At 31.3% G+C, this 22,847-nt stretch overlaps 1 protein-coding gene across 1 annotated transcript in view; it reads right to left on the reverse strand.

Annotated features, from left to right (window-relative positions):
- The window catches only part of LOC140441766 (neuroligin-4, X-linked-like), a 960,081-nt gene that overhangs the window by 274,021 nt on the left and 663,213 nt on the right, over positions 1 to 22,847 (reverse strand). The window contains exon 7 of the mRNA XM_072532673.1: positions 16,418 to 16,592. Within this exon, the coding sequence (XP_072388774.1) occupies positions 16,418 to 16,592 (175 nt within the window). The remainder of the gene's footprint in view (positions 1 to 16,417; positions 16,593 to 22,847) is intronic.

Below are 22,847 nucleotides of genomic sequence, written 5' to 3' on the forward strand. Positions count from 1 at the left end.
AAACCGTATAATGTTACCATTTAAAGGGGTGCGTTTTTGAGAAAGGAATGAATTTGTCCCTGTGTATTAGAGTATATTTGGAGGTATTTTATGCCATCTTTGTACATATACATCGACAGAAAAGTTGTTTAAAATTAAATTTCCTATCGACGGGTTACCTTATAAAGTTAAAAATCGAAGAAAAAAAAAACATGAACCCACGCAATTTTTGTTTTTTGTCCCATAAGTCTACAGCCAGATTAGCACCCTACTGATAGACTTTAAAACCATACAGCTGATAGAAACAGGATTATGCCTTGGATCAGGAATGACAAGAGAGCAGGAAAGAGCAGTGATGTTGCAAAAGAAACCAGAGCCAAAGAAGGAGTCGCTCTGTTAGTACACAGCAAATTTTTACACCAAGTACAAGAATGTAAATATATCCTGAAAGAATGGTAAGTGTAAAAGTTAAACTGGATATCAAACCTTTGAATATGATAGCAATCTATGCACCAGAGAACAACAGAGATACCACCACAAGAAAAAACTTCTACAAAAACCTTTAGACTGTAATAAACGACACCCCAAATGATGAATATATAATCATTATGGGTGATTTTAACGCCCATGTTGGCAGTAATATAGTTCTAGGAATAAAACAGCGATATAATGAAAATATCAAAAATAAAAACCGAGACCTTCTGATGAACCTCTGCAGCATAAGCAAAATACGTATTAATACTACATTTTCCCTCACAAAGAACAATACAAATACACTTTTGAAAACAGTTGAGGACAAAGATCTATCACTTACATCAGCAGAAATAGAAGCAATCATAAATTGTGCAAAATTCGAATGAAAACACATATATGTGATAACAAAACACCAGAATACACCACAAAGATAAAAATCGAAAGCTTCCAAGATCACTCCATAAGATACCTATTCCAAAAAAGGATAACCAAAAAAGCAGAAACACATATAGCACAGAAAGTAATGGAGTCAAAGATATCTGGCAAAAAATTAGCCTCGTCCAAAAAAGTTCTTGGTAAAAGAAATATAAATAAAAATAAATCGTCCTAAATGCGAAGAATACCATGGTTTTGTACAGAAGTAACGAAAAAATGTAATGAAAAGAAAAAAGGTTACCTGAAATACATGTCAAACAAAACACAAGAGGCATACCATAATTACAAGAGAATTAGAAACGAAACACATGCACTTGTAAGAAAAATAAAAAATGATCACCGGGAATGCTGTTCGAAAGAAATAGAACATGATTTTTAAGGTGGGCAAAAGGAAATATGGCGCTTCATAAGAGGTCAAAGAACAGAGGTAAAGGAACTAATACAACCAAATCACATAGAAAATTATACGCGGATTGACTACCTAAAAAAGCTCTATGCAGAGGAAGAACAAACGACGCTAGAACCACCAACATCAGAAATTACCAAAAATGAAGAATTTAATATAAGTGTACAGGAAGTTCAGAGGAAAACTTGAAGAAAAGAAAAGCAGCAGATACAGACGGTATACCAAACGAATTACTGAAATATTGTGGAGCAGCAATGGCAGAACAATTAACGACATTAATTAATAAAATTATAAAACACAATAAAATACCGAAAGAATGGAGAACGAGCGAACTATATAATACTATTTAAAAAAGGAGATAAAAAACTGCCAGAAAACTACAGAGACGTAAACTTGTTAAATACTATGCTAAAACTTGTAACTCAAAGTTTACAATTCCTAATAAATTAGAGGACAAGTTTAGCAGATGAACAACAGTTTTTGTAGTGGATGATAGTTGACAGATGCAATATTCGTTATAAAGCAAATTACTGACAAATCACTAGAGTATAATAAACCAGCATTGTGTCTGATTGACTTAAAGAAAACGTTTGACATAGTAAGACCCAAAGATGTAATCCATCTTCTGTTTAATAGAGAAGTTTCACCTAAATATTATAAAAACTATCTAAAACATCTACAAAAACAACAAAATGGAAGTCAGAATAGATGGACAACTTACAGAACCTATAGAAATAGGCAGCGGAATAAGACAAGAGGATTTATTAAGCCCCATGATCTTTAATTTGATTATGGATGAAATCATCAAAAGCGTTGACAAAAAAGAGAATACAGAATAGAAAACAAAGAAATAAAAATACTCTGTTACGCAGACGACGCAATATTAAATGCCCAAGATGAAGATAGTCAGCAAAGACTGGTCCAGAGATTTAACATAAGAGCAAAAGAATTTATTATGACAATCTCATCCCAGAAAACTAAAATAATGGTAGTCAGCAAAGAACCAACCAGATGTAAAATAGAAATTGATGGCATCAGTATTGAACAAATAATGGAAATAAAACCTGGAACCTGGAACTGGTAAAAGAAGTGAGAGATACAAAAAGCAAATAGACTGACAGGATGCCATAGTAACAATATGGCAAAACAGACACATTAACACTGAGATAAAGTCAAGAATTTATAAAGACAGTGTAAGACCAATCATGAAATATGCCTTAAAAACAAGACCCGATACAGCCACAACGCAAAGGCTACTGGAAACGACAGACATAAGAGTAATGAGAAGATTTACAGGAAATACGCTGAGAGATCAAAAGAGAAGTGAAGACATTAAAAGTAAATGTAACGTACAGTCCATAAATAAATGGATATAAAATAGAAAAAAGAATGGAACAACCACATAAGCAGAATAGAGGAGACCCGTGCCAAAAAAGCAGAAGATAGGTCACTAATCGGCAGAAGAAGTATCGGACGAACGCCCAAAATATGGAGTGACAACCTTCCATAGAGGTATGAATCCGCCAATGAACAAGCAGAATTGCTTATAAAGAGGAAGAAGAAGAACTTTTTTTCACGGGGGTATAGTTATAGATATTGTTTCACAGAAAAAAGTTTTATCCTTCTGCTTTCAAAACACATTTAGTAGAAGTCATGAAAATTTACAGTATTTGAGATACGATCTTTTAAAGTTCGCCACTCACACCATTTTTGGAAAGTTTTCCTTTTTGTTTTTAGATATATTATGCCATAGTACATTAAATATTATAAAAATAATTCTTTAAAACGGTCTACTGTAGAAGACTCTAGGTATAATTTTAAGCAATATACGGTTCTTTAACCGAATCGCTAAAAATCACTCGAATTTTTACCGTCAATTTTAACAATCCATTGCAAAATTTAACTAAGTTGCAAATTGCAATATATATAATATATATATATATATATATATATATATATATATATATATATATATATATATATATATATATATATATATACAGATTCGGCAAATTTTCAACTACCGTATACGTTATTCAGTATGTGGAACAAAGATAACACTTAATTGTTTGAATAGAAGTGAGAGGCAGTCATCATCTCGACGGAGTAGGTATGACTTTTAAACAGTGTTGCTATTATTTCTGTTACATATTTCCTTCTAAATTTTAGTCCAATGCATGAGTCTAAAATAATATTTAAATCCACTACAGTTCATTGTAGAATAAAAATTAATATTGTCCCAAAAAAATTCAAATAAAGTAGCCACGTAATTGTTATTTTCTAATCGATTTTATCAATTACTTTATTAGTTAACAAAGAACAGTGATTTAAGTAATTTATGTGTGGCAACAAAGCACTATTCCCCTGAAGAGTTTGAAATTTTAAGCAACGCCTTCTTTTACAGTGCGAAGCGGCATAAAAATACACCGATGACCGACAGTAATTATCGGACGTTGATGGGGTGTAGTTCTTTGAATAAAATTATTTCGTCGCCAACTTTCCGTCAGTAAATCTTTAAGAAAAACTCAAACACTTATAGGAATTCGAGTTTTAAATGTAATTTTTGTAGAATTTTAGCTCTGGTAGCTAGGAAATAAAACAATAATTAACTTAACAAACATTAACTAAATATAAATATTATTTTTATAAGAAAAAAACCAATCAAAAAAATTATTCTAAATAATTAAAATTAAAGGCATTTTTAAAAAATCTCTAACCAATTAAATGTTCAAACAAACCACTATTTTAAGCTAAACAAAATCCGAATCTATCAATTAAAGCAAGTCTCATTGCATTTAGCTGATTTGGTTGTACTCGACTACAAAGTTGAACAATTTTTTCTTACAATTCTGCTAAATTGGTGGCTCGTTCGAAATCATGCCGATATAATTTTGATTTTAGCATTCCTAAGAAATAAAATACCAAAGGTGCTAAATCTGGTGATCTAGGGGGCCATTTTATTGTTCCTCGTGTAGAAATTATTCGTCCAGGAAATGTTTGTTCCAAATAATTTGTAACTTCGATTGCATTATGTGCTGGGCAACCATCCTGTTGAAACCAAACATCATCGAAGTTGACCGCAAGGTTTCGAACAGCTGGAATAATCTGATTGCGTAATAAATCTAGATACTTTCGCCCATTCAGATTTCCCGTAATAAAAAATGGACCAATTATATTATCGTTATAAATGCCAGTCCACACATTTAATTTCTTTGGGAATTGTGTTTTCACAGCAATACTCAAATGTTTCTTTTCTCTAGACCAATAGCGGACGACAGATGGATTATGACGTTTATGGATTGTGAATGAAGATTCATCGGAAAACATTTTTTAAAAAGTTATTGTTTTTAAAAAGCAGCAATAAATAACTGTATTATTTCTACAATAGAATGGTTCCCATAATACCATTTCACCATTTGAATCTTTTCTTTTTGAAAATACAGTAGAACCTCGATAGGTCAAACCTCAATAAATTAAAAACCTCTATATCTTCAAAAAATTATATGTTCCCTTCCCATCGGAGCCCAAAACCTCTACAACTTAAAATACACAATCTCGATAACTTAAATAAATAATATCAATATTGGCCCTCAGTAACTTAAAGAAATGTTTTCACAATCCCTATAACATAAAATTGTTTACCAATGACAGCTGAACAGCTTACTGTATCATAAGTTTTGATCACTGTTCTAGAAACATCGATTTAGGTACTGTGTGATACCTTGCTTAAAATGAGTTCAAAAAGAAAATTAACAACGCTAACATATGCTGATAAATTAAAAGCTATAGAAGCAGTGAAAAATGGATTCAAAAGAAAAGAAGTTGCGGCTCTGTTTGGAATACACGAGAGTACATTATCAATCATCATAAAAAAAGAAACCGAACTATTGAAAAAACAAGAATCAGGAGACAAAAATTGCCGAATTCCCTAATTTGGAACAGTGTTTGTTTACGTGGTTAAAACAATATCAAAACAAAAACATCAGTATCAGTGGACCCATACTGAAAGAAAAGGCTATAGAGTTCGCTAATTCACTAAAAATCGATAATTTTAAAGCCAGCAATGGCTGGTTAGAGAATTTCAATAAACGAATGATTTAGCCTTAAAAAAATGTGCGGCGAAAGTACGAGCGTAAGCAAATCAGTCTGCCAAGAATGGAAATCTGACTTGCATAATTTAGTGAATAATTATGATCCCAATGATGTTTTTAATGCTGATGAAACTGGTCTGTTTTTTAAATGTCTTCCCGAAAAAACATTAACATTCAAAAATAAAAAATGTCATGGAGAAAAACACAGCAAGGAACGACTTACGATTCTGCTTTGTGCAAATTCTAAGGGCACAGAAAAACTCAAACCTTTAATTATATAGGTAAGTCAAAAAAACCTCGGTGTTTTGCAGGTTTAAAATCACTACCCATGGATTATGAAGCCAATAAAAAAGCATGGATGACAGCAGAACTTTTTAAAAAATGGCTGAATAATATAGATTAGCAAACTTGAACTTGAACTTGAAATAGAAAAATTGTTCTGTTCATTGACAATTGAACAGCACACGGAGGCATACCACCATTAAAGGCAATCAAAGTACAATTTCTTCCACCAAACACAACATCACAACTTCAACCTTTGGATCAGAGTATCATTAAAAATTTTAAAACATTATACAGAAAAGAAGTTGTTAGAAGAATAATAGCTGATATGGAGCAAAATACGATTTCTTCTATCAATGTTCTTCAAGTAATGAGGATAATGAACAAAACATGGTAAAACGTAACACTCCTCACAGTAAAAAACTGCTTTAGAACCTGTGGTTTTTCTTCAGAACCTCAAGAAATCATTTTGAAGAGGAAGATAATAATGATCCTGAATAATGGAATAACAACATGCACTGTATTTAAAGTTATAAAGACGATGAATTTAATGACGACCCACAAACTTCATCTAAGAGCATATCAATCAACGAAGCAAGAGTGCTATAACGACTGTACGATCATTTATAGAGCAGTGTAGAAACATAAAAGATAACGTATTTTCTTCTCTATGTTATTTAAAATCAAATCGATTTAGAATCTATGAATTGTTTAAATCAAAAGAAAATCTCAGACTTTTTTTAGTAGACTATACCTTTAATTATTGCTTTAACTTTTTGTAACGAATATAATAAATGAATGTAGTGTATGTAGTGTATAATAAATGCCTATATTTTAATGAACTTCTGACCTATATTAATCCATCACAACATAGACCCTTGATAACTTAAAACCTGCATAACTTAAAATATTTGGTTTTTCCCTTGGAATTTAACTTATCGAGGTTCTACTACTGTATACGCTTGGCATGTTAATTATTTGTTTTCAACCTTTTACCACGACAGCTAAAAATCAAAGAAATAGACCTTACCTTATTGACCTTGAACCTGCTGTACAGATAAGGACCGCCTATTCTTTTGAGGGGAAGTCGTAGAGGGGGCAAATGGTTTATACTATTTGTCTGTCTACTGAAGTGCGATATTTATTTAGCTCACGCTGTTGTCGCATCTCAATTTCTCAATTCAGTATTCTTTGTTAATTAATGAAGTAATGATATAATCGTTTAAAAAATAATACTTACATGATTACTTCATGTAAGGTTTGTTGGGGCAATATTAATTTTCATTCTACAATGAACTGTAGTGGATTTAAACATTATATTACACTCATGTATCCGACTAATGTTTTAGAAGGAGTTATGTTACAGAAATTTCGCAACACTGTTTAAAAATTAGACTCGCTAGTCCAAGTGCGTGGATTGTGTCTCACTCGTATTCAAACAATTAAGTGTTATCTTTGTTCCACATACTGAATAACGTATACGGTAGTTGAAAATTTGCCGAATCGGTATATATATATATATATATATATATATATATATATATATATATATATATATTATATATATATAAATATGTATATATGTATATATATATATATATATATATATATATATATATATATATATATATATATATATATATATATATATATATATATATATATATATATATATAAGGGCCTGCGTAGCGCAAGCGGTAGGATTCTTGCCTCGCAAGCCGGTGGTCCGGAGTTCGAATCCTACCGCAGGCAAGAACATCTAGACATTTTAAAAATGTCTATAGGCCCCAGGTCGACTCAGCCTAAATAAAAATGAGTACCTTGGGTAAAACCAGGGGTAATAATAGACGGTTGAAGCGTAGCACTGGCCATGTTACCTTCCTTGTATACCGTAGGCCCTAGGTATAGCAGACTACCCTGCTATACTCCCAAAGCCGCGACAGCGGTATAAAACGGGAGACTATTTATATTATTATATATATATATATATATATATATATATATATATATATATATATATATATATATATATATATATATATAAATACTTGTTGCTTGTACCTAAACGTACTGTAATTTCTTAGTTATTCGTTAAGAAACTCTTCCATCGAATAATGTGGTCTTCAAGGTAGATAGGCTTTTGTCAATTTACGGAACTTAAGGAAAGAAGTTGTAGATTTAAGTTGCAAAAGGAGATAGTTGTATAATTTTTTTGCCGAATATAATATAGATTTCTTTACTAACTCAGTGGACGGGATCGGTAAATACACATCAAAGCTTGAATTTCGGGTGTAGTAGTCATGATTAGGTTTTGCTGGAAAAACGTGTAGGTGTTCACGAATTACACAAACACTTTCTAGAATATATAAAGACGAAAGAGTTAAAATCCCGTCATTTTTGAAGTAGCTTCTGCAATGTGTCATTCTACTGAGGTCAAAAAGATACCGCATTGCTCTTTTTTGCAATTTAAAAATAACATCAGATTGGGCAGCTGTACTAGAATCCCAAAAAGAAAGGCCATATCGAAGAAGAGACTCGAACTAAGAAAAATATGTTATTTTGGAAGATGCTAAATTGATTTTCTTCGAAAGAGATCTCATTGCATAGCAGGCTGAGGCTAGTTTCTTACTTACCAAATCGATATGAAGGGACAATTTAAGGTTGCTGTCTATAAAAATACCAAGAAATTTTACAGAATCAACGATACTGATCTGGCTGTTATTAAAAAGCAAGGGTTGAAGAACTCCTTTATCGGATAATGCTACTGTCTTATCCATGTTAAAAGAGAGTAAATTAGAGTCGGACCAGGTTTTTATTTTAAGTAAATCAAAAGTTATAATTGCATGAAGAGTTGCAATATTAGAATTCCCTCAGGTAATACTGGTATCATCAGCAAATAGAAAAATTTTTTTCATCGATTTTTCAGTTGGTGATATCATTTATAAAGATAGGAAAAAGTAGAGGACCCATTACTAAACCTTGTGGTACTTCACATACAATGCTTTTGTGACTAGAGTCAGTATCATTTGCTCTAACTAGTTGTTTCCTATTCCTCAAGTATGATTGGAACCAATTTAAAGAAATACCTCGGAATTCCGTAAAAATTTAGTTTTTTTTATCAAAATATCGTGATTTACACAATCAAAAGCTTTAGCATACTCACAAAAAACAGTGGCAGTATAAAGATTATTGTTTAGTTATTAATAGACCTCATTTAGTACAGAAAACATCGCTGAAACATTTATTAGATAAAAAGTCGAACTGACTTTGTGATAAAAAAGGAGATAATAAGGGCTTTTATAAGTCTCTCAATAATTTTGGATAGGACCGGTAGTAAGGCAATAGGTCTTTAGTTGCAGACAAAAGATTTTTTACCACCCTTATGAAGAGGAATAATAATGGCTGTCTTTAGGCACTCTGGACATACACCTTTTTCAAAGAAATCGTTAATTAGTGAGACCAGGACTTCTAACACATCTTTTGGGAGATTTAAGAAAATTTTTATGGATAGTCCATCAGTACTACAGGAAGATTTGCTTTTGATATCACTGATTATTTGGATCAGTTCAGATCTATCAACTGGTCTTACAAAGAATGAATTCGATACCTTTTTTGAACTGGGGAGATAGGAAATAGGATCTTGTTGTGACCAAATAGTGGATTTTATATTTTTACTCACATTATCAAAGTATTCATTTAGATTTTCAGGGTTTGAAAGAGAAAATGTTTTAGCTGGGTTAGTTTTATTTCTAAGATTGTTTGTTATGGACCAAGTTTCTCTTGCAACATTTTTAGAGCTTTTCAGACGATGGCCTGCTTGTCTGCGACTATTTTTGTGTATTCCACTACAATTTTGTTGTTGTGTAATATGGTAATTGAATTTTTCAAGCCAACGGGGCTTCTGATGTTCTACGGACTCATATTTGACTCAGATCAAGGCGTTGGTTCGGAATATGAAGATTCTGTAGACCATTTAATATTTACACCAGGTATCCAAATTTCCTTATTAAATAAGAAGTTAATGATGGTTTTAGATGTTATGCCTATTTTGAATGGGGAAATTTTCGAATAATAGTTTCAGTAATCTGTATGGTTTAGAGAGTAAAATTTTATTTTTCTTATTTCAGATATATCAGAGATTTTTACCCCCATGAAATTGTTAAAACAACGAAATAATTATAAATATATATTTTGTATAGAGAATAACGTAGGCAATTAAATTATTACAAGTATTTATCAACTACACCTAAATTTCTATTTTTTTTAATTTTAGAAAAATCAATTTGTTAGACCAGGTTTATCAAAAATTTTAAATTTTTTCACGTTATTTACAGAAGGTTAAAGTATATCCTATCTTTTGAAAAGTACATTTTCTTATTTCTTTCAATTCTATAATAGGCGCAAGTCCACAAACAGATAATGGTTGTCAATTTCATATTAATATGGTTTGTCTAAGACTTATATTTGAAGGAATATTTGACCTGTAGTTCAGTTTTTCTTACGAAATACACAATGATATTTGCCTACTGTATTTTCATAATAGACAAATTTAGGCAAAGAAAACAATAAAAAAATTAGTGACTACTACAGAGCTGTTAATTGTCTAGATGTGTCATACAAAATAATAGTCTAGGTTTTTATGACCATTTCTTTACATACTATGAAAACACAATAAATAATAAAGACATGTAAGCTACCTCTTGTGGTGACCAATAAAATAGTCAATCCCCAAGAGCTGCACAAAATTTTTATTCTCATAGAAAATCCATATATTTTGTGAAGCTACGTTTTATAAATTAAACTATTTATATTTTTTATAAATTTTTAGAGGCATAAGCAGTTATTTTATTACTAAGGAATAAATCCATTAATCGTATTAAATTCAAATAGTATTCCCAGTGGAAAATAAATTAAAACTGTTATAAAATGACTAATCATCTTTAGGTAAATTTGCAAAACTTATTATTAATTCCAATGGATTATTTCCTTTTTGTACAGGAGACCCCAATCAATTTCATTAATAGTAACCCTAATAAATCTTTTACAAAAATAGTCGGGTTTGGATAATGATGGAAAATTCGGCTTACGGCTGTCATGACCTCAATCGTTTTCGTGAATTCAGGTATTATCTAACAAAAGGGTCTCATAGAACATCCGACTTAACATAGGGATAATTCCTTAACTAATAGCAAGAGAATGAAACAATAGCAAAACCATGAAACTTAGCTTAATAGGATTATCATACGTAAATATGGGTTTTCAGCCCGTGAACGAAGCAGGCTCCTTAGTTTATAAGTATAATATTTTAAATTGGGTAAAAAAGTTTAAAAAATAAATTCTTTTTACCAACACTGTCCCCTGATGGCTATTTAAAAATAAACTCTTTTACCAACATTGTTTCCTGATGGCTATGAAGAATTGGTTCATTTCTCTTTTATTTTGTATTATTTATAAATGCAAATTAAATATTGTTAGAAAGGTAAATTTAACCTGTATTTGATGTTGTATTCAGATACAACGTAAGTATTTTCCTGAATAGAGTAATATTAGCAGATGTGTCTCTTTTGTATACAAAATATTTGTAATGTCATGATAAGTATTTAAAATAAAAGGACAAATACCAAAGAAACAAACATTTTAATAAATGTTTTTGTCATTAATTTATATAGATTTTAGTACAATTACAAAGAAAAATATGACAATATTAGGCTATAAAAATAACAAAAGTTAATTCTAAAACTGGGTGTATTGGGTGTAAGGGGCATAAGTAAATGGGTACACGTAAACTCATCACCAATTACCATAAATACCCTCGTACATAGTACAAACTCATCACCGCCATAAAAGTAGGGTTTTCAAAATAGACCCTAAGAGATTGGTAAACTGATCACTGGCCTACCTGCACTCCGGATCAGGTATAGACCATAAAATCCCAGCAAACGGCTAGTTTTTGGTGATTTCACAGAATAATCCAAATCCAGATGTCTTAAATGCAACTGCAATTTATTGGTTTTTATTTGGAAATTCCACAAAATTCTATTGATAGCTACCTAAAATCATGCGAAAAAAAAATGTCTCTTCATTTGCCCTTGTTTCTTCAACATGGATAGTGAACTGCTAATTGATTACGTCCTGAGCCAACGCAGACAAAAAATGATGGTTATCAATAATTTCAAATTTCAATTGCGAAAACTTTAAAAAAATCGAATTGCCTTTTGTGGACTTGTACGGAAGGGTGTAAGGCTAAATGTCATACAACTGGTGAGTAGAGATTTTATACCGTTTTTGTTTAGTTGTTTCTCACTGGTTTTCGCGAATCATTCTGATCAAATAGAAAAAAATCAGCGTAATTAAGTTCTTTAAGTTAACTGTATAAGATGTTTCTTGTAGGCAAGGCATAATATTACTTTGCTGCTGTAGATTACCTGTTCTGAGATTACATTTTGAGATTTCTAATTAAATTGTTAAGTCACATTGTTATATGTATATATATATACATATATATATATATATATATATATATATATATATATATATATATATATATATATATATATATATATATATATATATATATATGAAGTTAAATGTGTCGATAGCAATTAAAGTAAACTGTATACTCACGCTTAATCAAGCCATTAAATCGAAACGCAACCATTTTTGTATATATATATATATATATATATATATATATATATATATACAGGGTATCCAATTAAGTCGGCACTATATGTGAAACCTTTTTATTTTTAGTTTAATGAATTTTGTTATATAAAATAATTATATTACATAAAAAATTTTGAATGATCTAAAACCTAGAATACAATGATCAGATATTAATTTTTTTTTAGTTGTATACGCGGTTTGTCAAAAAAAAATGAATTGTGGATATTCTCAAGTCTTAATAAAATTCATGTTGTTCAACGAACCGCGTAAATGACTGAAGAATACTAATATCTGATTCTGATGATTAAAATTCTAGATCGTTCAGAACTAGAGAATACATTTTTTTTCATAAAACTAAAAATAAAAAATTTTTCCATATGGTACCGACTTAATTGGACTTCTTATATAGATATACTGAAAAAGCGATAAACGCTTGTAGTCAACGCTGATCAGTTAGACTACAAAACACAACTACATATTTGGGTGTGCAGCCGAAGATAGGATAAAGAAGTACTCTTTTTAGTCTACCAATCTTTCGCCAATCTTTATTTGCATCATCAGGCTGCTACAATAAACAAAATTAGTACAAATTACAGAATAAAAATTATTTTGTATCTTACACTAATTGAGGTTAGTGGTCATGATGTTTATAAAATGAAATGAACAACTCATCTGACTCCTAAAAATAATGGCGAAAACTAACCAAAAAATGTAAAAACATTGCTTTTAAAAGCACTCTAATTGCGGGATCTTTGTACAAGTCATTGAAAGATATAGTACAGGAAACTGTACTTAAGCATTTTGATGCATTCTGTCGTAATAAATGCATGGTTGATTACTTCAAATTTAAAAATTTCCGCCAATGATGCCATAAAATGTAAAGCTTTGCGCGTGTAAAAAATTAGGTTTCCTTCGACTTCAATGCACTAATAGCACACTCAAGTTTTTAGCTTTTCCTATTTTTCAGATATTTTATATTTACTAACTGTCCAAAATCGTCTATTATTTTCAAGATAGTCAAATAACGTTAAAACGGTAAGATTTAGACCGAATGTATGCTTAACAAATTATCTCGTGAATTCAATGAGAAATATAAAAATGCAATGAAAATCAAATAACGAAGTTGGGACTACTTCCGATATAAACAAAAATAGCACATATTGACAAATATTTTCATTTTAAAGTTCACTATCGAAATCCTATGCAACTAAATTTTTAGATCTCAAAACCATTTAGATTGGCAGATACGTCTAATAGGCCACACCGTGAGATATATTAATATCTCAGTTAAATTTTAAAGCAACTTGCTTAAAATAATTTCTGAATTTATTAAATTATCACATAAACGAGAAGTATAACAGGTAAGAGGCAATCTTTCGCATTAGAAACCAGGCAAAAATCCCGGTGATTAGTTTACCTATCTGCGGTGATGAGTTTACCAATCTAAAAAGGATGTAAAAAGGATGTACGTCCAAGTAAATTCGCTCCGGCCATATATTTCTTAGAAAAGATATTTGAACAATGTCTTCTCCAAACTTTGTATTTACCTATTAATACAACACTACCATCATTGTTTAAAAAAGAATAAGTCTTTTTTAAACAATGTTACTATATAACACTACTTCTTACTTAAAAAAATATTAAAATTATAACGATAATATCTCTAAAGTATTATAATGTGATATGAGCTCTAACTCATATTCCCTTGTTCAATATTTGATTGGGTTTTTCCGGATCAGGAAGTTGCAATTGATATATTTCGTTGAAAAGATTGGTAGGTAATTAGTAGTCTACCTAAAATTTTATGATAAGAAATAGGGGTGGTGCGAATCTTAACATTATTATTTTAGTTCCAGTTTGAATGTCGTTATACCTAGTTTATGATGGAGAAATCTGAAGTAAGTGAAATGTTAAGTGAAAAGGGCAAGTCAATGTTAGTTATTGACAATTACAAGTATAACTTCCATAAAATACTTGCTAATAATATCAAACGTCGGCAGTGTGTAGAAAGAAGTCGCAAAGCATTTATTAAAACTTTAAATATTTGTAACAGTGTAGTCGTATGTAGTCATAACCATACCCATGAAAGTTTATCAAAAGCAGTGTTAAACCGGCAAAAATTAAGTAATAGTGTTAAGCGGAAGGCAATGGATGATTTGTGTGATAAACCATTGAAGTTGATACACTGCGAAATAAAACAAACAGGCACTAAAAGTCTTACTGGGGAAGATGTATATTGGATTAGAAAAAATATTTATAATGGCAGAAAACAAGTTATTCCCAAAATTCCGAAGGGCGCGCAGGAAGTACATGACTCGTTAAACTTCGTGGAAGTGACAACCAACCAAAAAGAATAATATTTATTAAAAAATGATCCGTTATATATATATATATATATATATGTGTGTATATATATATATATATATATATATATATGTGTGTATATATATATATATATATATATATATATATATATACACATAGATTTACAATTATAAGCAAATCACAACAATATATATATATATATATATATATATATATATATATATATATATATATATATATATATATATATATATATATATATATATATATATATATATATTGTTGTGATTTGCTTATAATTGTAAATCTACTTATATAGTCTGAAATATAATAAATTTATCTTTATCAAACAAATCAAAAGCAAAGAATATCTCAGAACTAAAAATAATTTTTTATTTTTTTTTGAATAAAACGTGGCTTCAAAGTATCTTCTGCTAGTTTCATTTAAGAAAGATCAACAAAAGGAAAAAGAAATAATAGGCAATCAATTCTGATATTAAAACAATTGTCCTTTATTTTAAAATATATCCAATTAATGTAAAATTACATTAAAAAAAATAAAATTAAATTAAATCACACATCCCTTAATGATCAATAAAAATTAAATACACATATTTCTAAATCAAATATCTCTTGATATAAAAATTTTAGAAAGAATTATTGGTTCCTTGACTTCTTGCTTTAACTATAAAAATATTGCAAATTACAAACAATGACATGAATGTTGATAGATGGTCGTGATAGAATGTCTTTATATAATTTATGTAAAAGTCAAAACTTTGGTTTTCAAACAGACTATCTTCTCTTGATTCTGCTTGGATTGTGCCCTGATCAGATCGCAATGTACTTCCCGGATCCTACCAATTTCCCTGCTCGCTATTCCGCCTACTGTTTCTTTCGATAATAAAAGAAAAAGACAAACAGTATGTGAAAATGTCGTGATGTTTTTACCACAAGCTCCAAACTCCAAGACAAACAAACTGCTTCCTCTCAGACACAACGAAAATATATCTGTTTGTACTTACAGTAATGCCTCTATTTCTACTGGAACTCGTCTCTGCTTACCACAATGGCTGCTTAATTTTCCACACAAACACTAAGCACTACTTCTTATAAATTCACAAAAAAATGTTTTCACCGAAACAGGTCTCTCTCGATGTTCAACTCACAATGTCCTTCTTTTTTCTCATTTCATTCCCGGCAAGCTTTTCGCCCCCTTCTTCTTTATCCATATCAAACCAATCCAAACAAACCTCCCCTCTCATCAAACGCATCATCGGTTTCTTAGTCCATTAAATTTTTGGTTTTTCCAAAAATTACCTGACGTTAAAGTACTTTCCTGCAAACGACCTTGAATTCTTTTTTTAACTTTTGTAAAGGAGAAAACCCATTAACCAATAATCCTTACTTATTTCTTTCCAATCTATTATAACCGCAAATTTCAAATAGTTGTGTACTAAATCTACCTGGTCATGTCCAAACCGTATTGTCTTTTTATCCGAGAAAACTTTCTAGATCACTTATTCACATATTCGGAAAACACTCACGTTGTTCCCGGTAAATGGTTTATGATTTTACAACTAAACTATTTCTATATACAGGGTGTTCTCGATTTTTTTTAATGGTCTTTTGATTTTAATTTTATTTAAAATTTGGGGATATTATATATATATATATATATATATATATATATATATATATATATTATTCAAATAAAGATTATTGAAACTTCGGAAAACATTATTAGGAATTGCCTTACCTTGATCTAAGACATCCTGCGATATCCATATTCTCTTCTTGATGCTGCATTCCAGATTCCATGGGCAGGCAGCCAGTCTGTTTTCCGACACTAGTTCTCAAGCTTTCAGCGTTTCGGACGGTTGCCCACGGACTAAGCGCAGTTCCGCTTAAAAGCACCACTCTTCTGAAAAGTCCTGAAAACAGAAATTAAGATAAATGTCCGACTGACATGATATATGGGATGCATATTCGTCGCCTTTTATCTTACTGGCCTGGATTTACACCGTTTGATTTTTGTCAGTGCTGTACAAAATATTATTGCTTTTGGTAGAGATATTCTTCAAGGTCTACTTAATTACATTTAGAAAAATATATAAAGTTAATACAAAATGTTCTGTCTAAAACAAAAATTTTGGCCCTAATAAAGATATCTTTATAACCAAATATAACTAGGGTCCTTAATTATGAAAGTCTTTTCTTTAAACGAATTTAAATAAAACGAAATGTCTATAAGTTGTGAATAATATTTTTTATTCGTATGAAATGTCTCTTGATGCTATTATGTATCGAATATAGCACTGCACAAGTGTTCGCCGAGGCTTTGCTGGGTAGCTCATTCGAAATGTCCAATTTTTCATGATAGTAGCACAAAAAGAATTTGACAAATCAAAGGTGCTTCAATGGAATTCCCCTCTCTACCGTAATAGCTGATACCTACATGGAATATTTGAAAACAACCGCCCTGTCATCAAATCTCAAATCCACCTGCTGGATAAGGTACATTGATGACACCTTTGTCATTTGGCCTCATGCTAAAGACACAGTAAATCTCTTCCTCTTGCACCTAAATGGGATACATCTTTGTATACAATTCACGATGAAAGTTGATTCTGAAGAGTCTTTGTCATTCCTTGATGTTCTTATTCGGAAACAACCACCTCACAGTTTTTCCTATTCCTTGTACCGGAAACCCACCCATATAAACCGTTATCTCAATGCCCAGTCACACTATCACCTGGCCCAATTCAATTCGACTATTAATACTCTTGTTTCCCGTTCGTACCTGTATACGTATTACTTCATTTAAATGAAATTATACGCCATTTCAGGGACTGCCGTCTACGCTTTAGGCAAATGGTATTAATGTCCGAACGATTTAAAATTACAGCGCCTGACGGTTGTATGTTCAGTCATTTATTAAAAAATTGCAGAGTTACTAGTCTAGTAAATCTGGAGACAAAAAGTAAAATAAAATAGGTAGTATTTTATTTTACTTTTTGTAACAATGTAGTAAAATGAAATATAGGGATAATACGTGATACTACCTTCGGGTTTTTTACCGAGATTTCCAAATACCGAGATTTGGGTGTAATGAAAAAATTTTACAAATTAGCTACAATGCCGACCGATCAAAGAGACGATGACAGAGTTTCTCATTTAAAAAATGCCCACAGAAAAAAAATTCAGGAATTTATCGAATCACTTAAATGTAACGAATCATGTGGCAGATCATTCTCAAAAGTAAGAGTGTACTTAGATCCAGAGCTTAATATTAAGAAACTGTTTTGTATGTACAATGAATCAGTCACTAACGAATTGAAAGTAAGAGATTGTTTTTTTCGTAATATATTTAACACAAAATATAATATTGGGTTTGATTTACCTGCTACAGATGTCTGCTCTATTTGTCTTTGTTTAATAAAAACTATTAAACGCTGCGAGAAAGAATAAGAAGAGTTTTGGCTGCATAAATTAAGAGCTAAAGGTTTCTTTGATGTACTAAAGCATGAAAGTTCCAATGTTTACACTTTTAGTTTTGACTGTCAGAAAAATATGCCCTTACCGAAAATACCCAATCAGGCATCCTACTATTCGAGACAACTATACGTATACAATTTTACAATAGTACATGGCTCTTCTTTATAAAGAATTTTAACAAATTTTTTGTGATACCAAAAGGCATCCCAAAAAATGTGCAAAACTTACCAAAGACAATGTGTTTACATACACATGGACCTGTCATCGAATGCCATAGTCTGTGGACTAGTACGCATTTCGATGCGCATCGCCCGGCCTCAAATTTTCCCATTGGCTCTTGACCTGGAAATCCCTATTTATCGCTCGAACAGCGCATATAAATATTGGCGATTTTCAGGTCAGCCAGGTCAGTCCCTCACGGGCTCTCCGAGAGCTTAGTGCTCTCGAGGGTCTGCTTCCTGCATTTATTTACCATAGTCTGTGGCTGAGAATTGTTTCAACCTAACTTGGTGTTTTATTTCGACGAAGAAATTGTCATGTAAGAAATATCTTGCCTTTTTCAAGACAAGACACCGAAGATAAATATTTTCCGAGTCCATAACCCGAAAATAGACTTAAGTAGAGGAGCTCTCGACAGTATATTCGAAGCCCTCTACGGAGCACCCGGGGATATTAGAAGGTGGTTAGACCCTTAATTGTTCCCCCGAGGTGACATGGCGCCCGACAACGTGGTTAAAATCCGAACCCACGACCCAGCTCGAATTCACAGAAGGCAACACACCATTGACTTCAACATAGGTTGGAGTCAAGAGAAGAATGGGGATATTAATAAAATTTAAGTTATCTATTCAGTTACAGGACAGAGCTTTTTACCTGCTGATCGGGTTTTTGACATTATTGAAAAAACGGTACTAACAGAAACGACAATAATTCAACCCCAAAAATATTTTGATATATTTTCTGAATTCCACAAGGAAACTAAGTTCCTGTAGCTGGCTGTATACCATGTATCACAAAAAATTTGTTAAAATACTTTATAAATGGTATATAAATTAAAAAACCCAATCGGGCTATGTCATGAAGACAAAACGTTTTCGGAAACCATGTTCCATCATCAGTGTCTAGGTGTACATGTTTTGAGCCACTAAATATCTGGGTAAAAACCCGTTAAAAGTTATAGGTTACAATTTGGTTTACATTATTTAGTCTTATATATTAGGATGTTAAAGTTAGCAGTGGATTTGTTTTAACATGGCAACGTACGACTCCACATGAAGTTGCTGGTCCTGAGACAAAGTGCCTACGAGGAATTGATGATAGCAACTAGAGTTGCTATCATCCTAATATATAAGACTAAATAATGTAAACCAAATTGTAACCTATACCTTTTAACGGGTTTTTACCCAGATATTTCATCATCATCATGGCTTATTCACTCTTGGCGGAGTGTTTGCCGCCCTTTTGGGCCCTCTGATTCATTTTTTTGCGGAGAATCAGTCCGCTGTTGTTTTTTCCTATCTACAATTTTCCTCCATTCTTTCCGGCCCTTACAGCGCTCCTTCCAATTGTAGATTCTCAGCTTCTTTATGTCTCCTAAGACTTGATCTCTCCATCTTGTTTTGGGTCTCCCCTTTGGTCTCTTTGGTCTCTTTGTTGTTGGTCTCCATCCAGTTATTCGCTTTAGCGTAGAGTCTAGGTTAGCTCTTTCTGTGTGTCCCAGCCACCTGAGCCTTTGCGTCTTCACGAACTTGATTATGTCTTCACCCTCGATGACTTCATTAATTTCTTCATTGGTTAATCTTTTAAATTCTCCTACACTTATCCTCACCGGTCCCATTGTTCGTCGAATTATCTTTCTCTCTAAGATTTCCAACCTCATTTCGTCTTTTTGTGTTAGGCACATCGTCTCTGCACCATAGGTGATCACTAGCCTGATTGCAGTCTTGTAAATTTTTAATTTGATTTTCTTACTAATGTGCTTTTCTTTCAGGAATTTTTGGTAGTTCCAGTAAGTTTTATTACCCAGTAGGATACGTTCATTTATTTCATCCGTTCTATCATTTCTGTGATTCACCATCAGTCCCAGGTATTTGAAACGGTGTACTCTTTCAAATGTATATGCACCAAGCTTAATTTCTTTCTCTATGTTCGTATTCTCTCTTGAACACTTGAGGTATTTTGTTTGGCTTTGGTTTTTAGAGAGAGACACCCAGATATTTAGTTGGTCAAAACATGATGGAACTACATCTACACCTAGATACTGATGATGGAACATGGTTCTGATGGGGTTTTTTAATTTGTATACCTTATATAAAGGATTTTAACACATTTATTTTCTAAATATACAACCGTAATTAAATATCCAGAATTTGAAGTAATGGATTGGAAAACAGAAAAGATAGTGATATTGAAAGGGCTCCCAAGTTGGCATTTCCAAATCAGCAAATCGTCAAGAATTACAATATTACGACAGAAGAGTTTGCGTTTGTTCTACAAACCTGGCAATGGTACAGCATTATCAGTAACCAAGAAAGGTAAAGCATTGACTGGTATAAATCCTCCAGGTGTAAAGGCCCAAAAAGCAAAACTTAAAGATGTCAACGAGCTACTAAACAAACATTTCGGTACAAATTGGAAGCAAATACAGTAGCTAAAATTCTATGCCAAAGCTTTAAATGAGAATGAGCGACATACGCAGGATTTTAATGATCCAATCTGTGAACATACGGATTTTATTCCTAATTTTCGTGTATAATATATATTAATATAAAATAAATCCTTTCCTCTAAACGAGTATTTTCTTTTATTTTATTACCCATATACTTTCTCCAATCACATATAGATATTTAGGGACATAAAATTGAGCAGCTTGGATGCAAAAATGGACATTTCCCATTTTTATTCCTTTTTCTCTAGTTCACGCCTTATCCTACATTTTAAAATTTATAACAGAATCATTTTAATTGTTTTTAAAAATTGACAGAAGAAAAAAAATCTAAGATATATTAAAAAGTAAAGTTGTAAATTGTTTTTTTTTAGTTTACTCAAAATGACATAAAGTGGAAATGTCCGGTTTTGAATCTAGATGCCTATACAAAATCTATATCTAGACAATAATTGTCCACTCGGACTTTTCCAATCGTTTTATGTAAACTGTCCATTAATATTGTAATATCTTCCTTCCAGGTATATTGTGAAAGTCGTTTGAGTTGTTCATAAAAATGTTCTATTTCAGCTTCTGATTTATCTACAGTTAGTTGCACTTGCACTGTATTAATGTTCAATGGCTTACCCTGTATTTGTAATAACAGCATTCTATCTGAAAAAGGAACAAAATTTACGACCGCTATTTGGATTCTCCTGTACATAATTATCCCAGATAACTCCGTATAGATGATATCGGGTGTAATTTTTATAGTAATATATCGCTTTATTCATGACCAATGTTTTACCGGAACCAGGCCAGCGCATTTTGCTAATGCCTAATATTTCTAGGTTAAGTGTGTTCATTTTCTGAATCGTATTGTGCGTCTTTCTTTGTTCGAACAAGCTTTTTAAATTCCTAGCATCCCTCGACCATTAAAGGTCCTCCGCGGACTGACTATTTTGCATGACTGTTGTTCTAGGAAAAGCTGACGATCATTAATGTAGTGGTTTCTCGTTGCCTTATACATTCTTATGCTGTTGACCACATATAGGTTTATCCGCCTTTGAGGGCAATTTCTCAACCCAGGACATAGACGCTGTAAATAATTTAAAGAGACTACATATTATTCTATAAATTTTTAAAGCTTTTATCTCTTTATAAACAACGGTATTTCTTTATTAAACAAAATACATTTATTTTAGTAGTAGTTTTTGTGGATAGGTGGCGCTGGGGTTTTCATTACGGAAAGACAGACAGTCTCCAAAACAAAGAAGTCTTACTCAACGGCTTATCTACATTATGTTTTTTTTAGTTGGTTCATTGTAATTCATATATTATCATTTTTCAATTAATATGTTGTATATAAAGCCCTAGAAACATTTATTACAAAGGTTTACTCTTTAAATAATAAAATATTACCAAATTTAATAACTTCGTGTTATGCAGTATAAATTATAAAGTTGTATTCCATTAATATTTCATGAGTTTTTAACTATTATCAAATTATTAACTTCATACCACATACATTATAAATTAAAACACAATGATGTACAAAGCAATGAACAAATTACTACGTATTATATTAACAATATATGATTGTTAATTCGTTAATTTTAAATAAATATTCGAATCATAATTTATACAAAGGTAATTTTATTCTCTATTTATTTTTCATAATATTAATGGTCTCCAATTTACCGCGAAAATGATTTGTAAAATGTTAAAAATAAATCGGAAATGCTGAAACCACAACAACTTGATCAAATATTTAAAAACTCACATTGCCATATTATATATATATATATATATATATATATATATATATATATATATATATATAATATATATATATATATATATATATATATATATACATATGATATAGCCCAAAATAAATAGTACTGAAACTGAAACATAGATGTCTCTTTGTGGGCGCAGTCATATACAAATGAACTAGTATAGACCTGTCAAGTAATCCTTAAACAATCAATTATTAAGGCCTAATTGTTAAAAATGGTGTTAAGTACAGAGTAGAAAGTGTTTC

The sequence above is a fragment of the Diabrotica undecimpunctata genome, chromosome 5 (genome assembly GCF_040954645.1).
Source record: "Diabrotica undecimpunctata isolate CICGRU chromosome 5, icDiaUnde3, whole genome shotgun sequence".
In the NCBI taxonomy this organism is placed as follows: domain Eukaryota; kingdom Metazoa; phylum Arthropoda; class Insecta; order Coleoptera; family Chrysomelidae; genus Diabrotica; species Diabrotica undecimpunctata.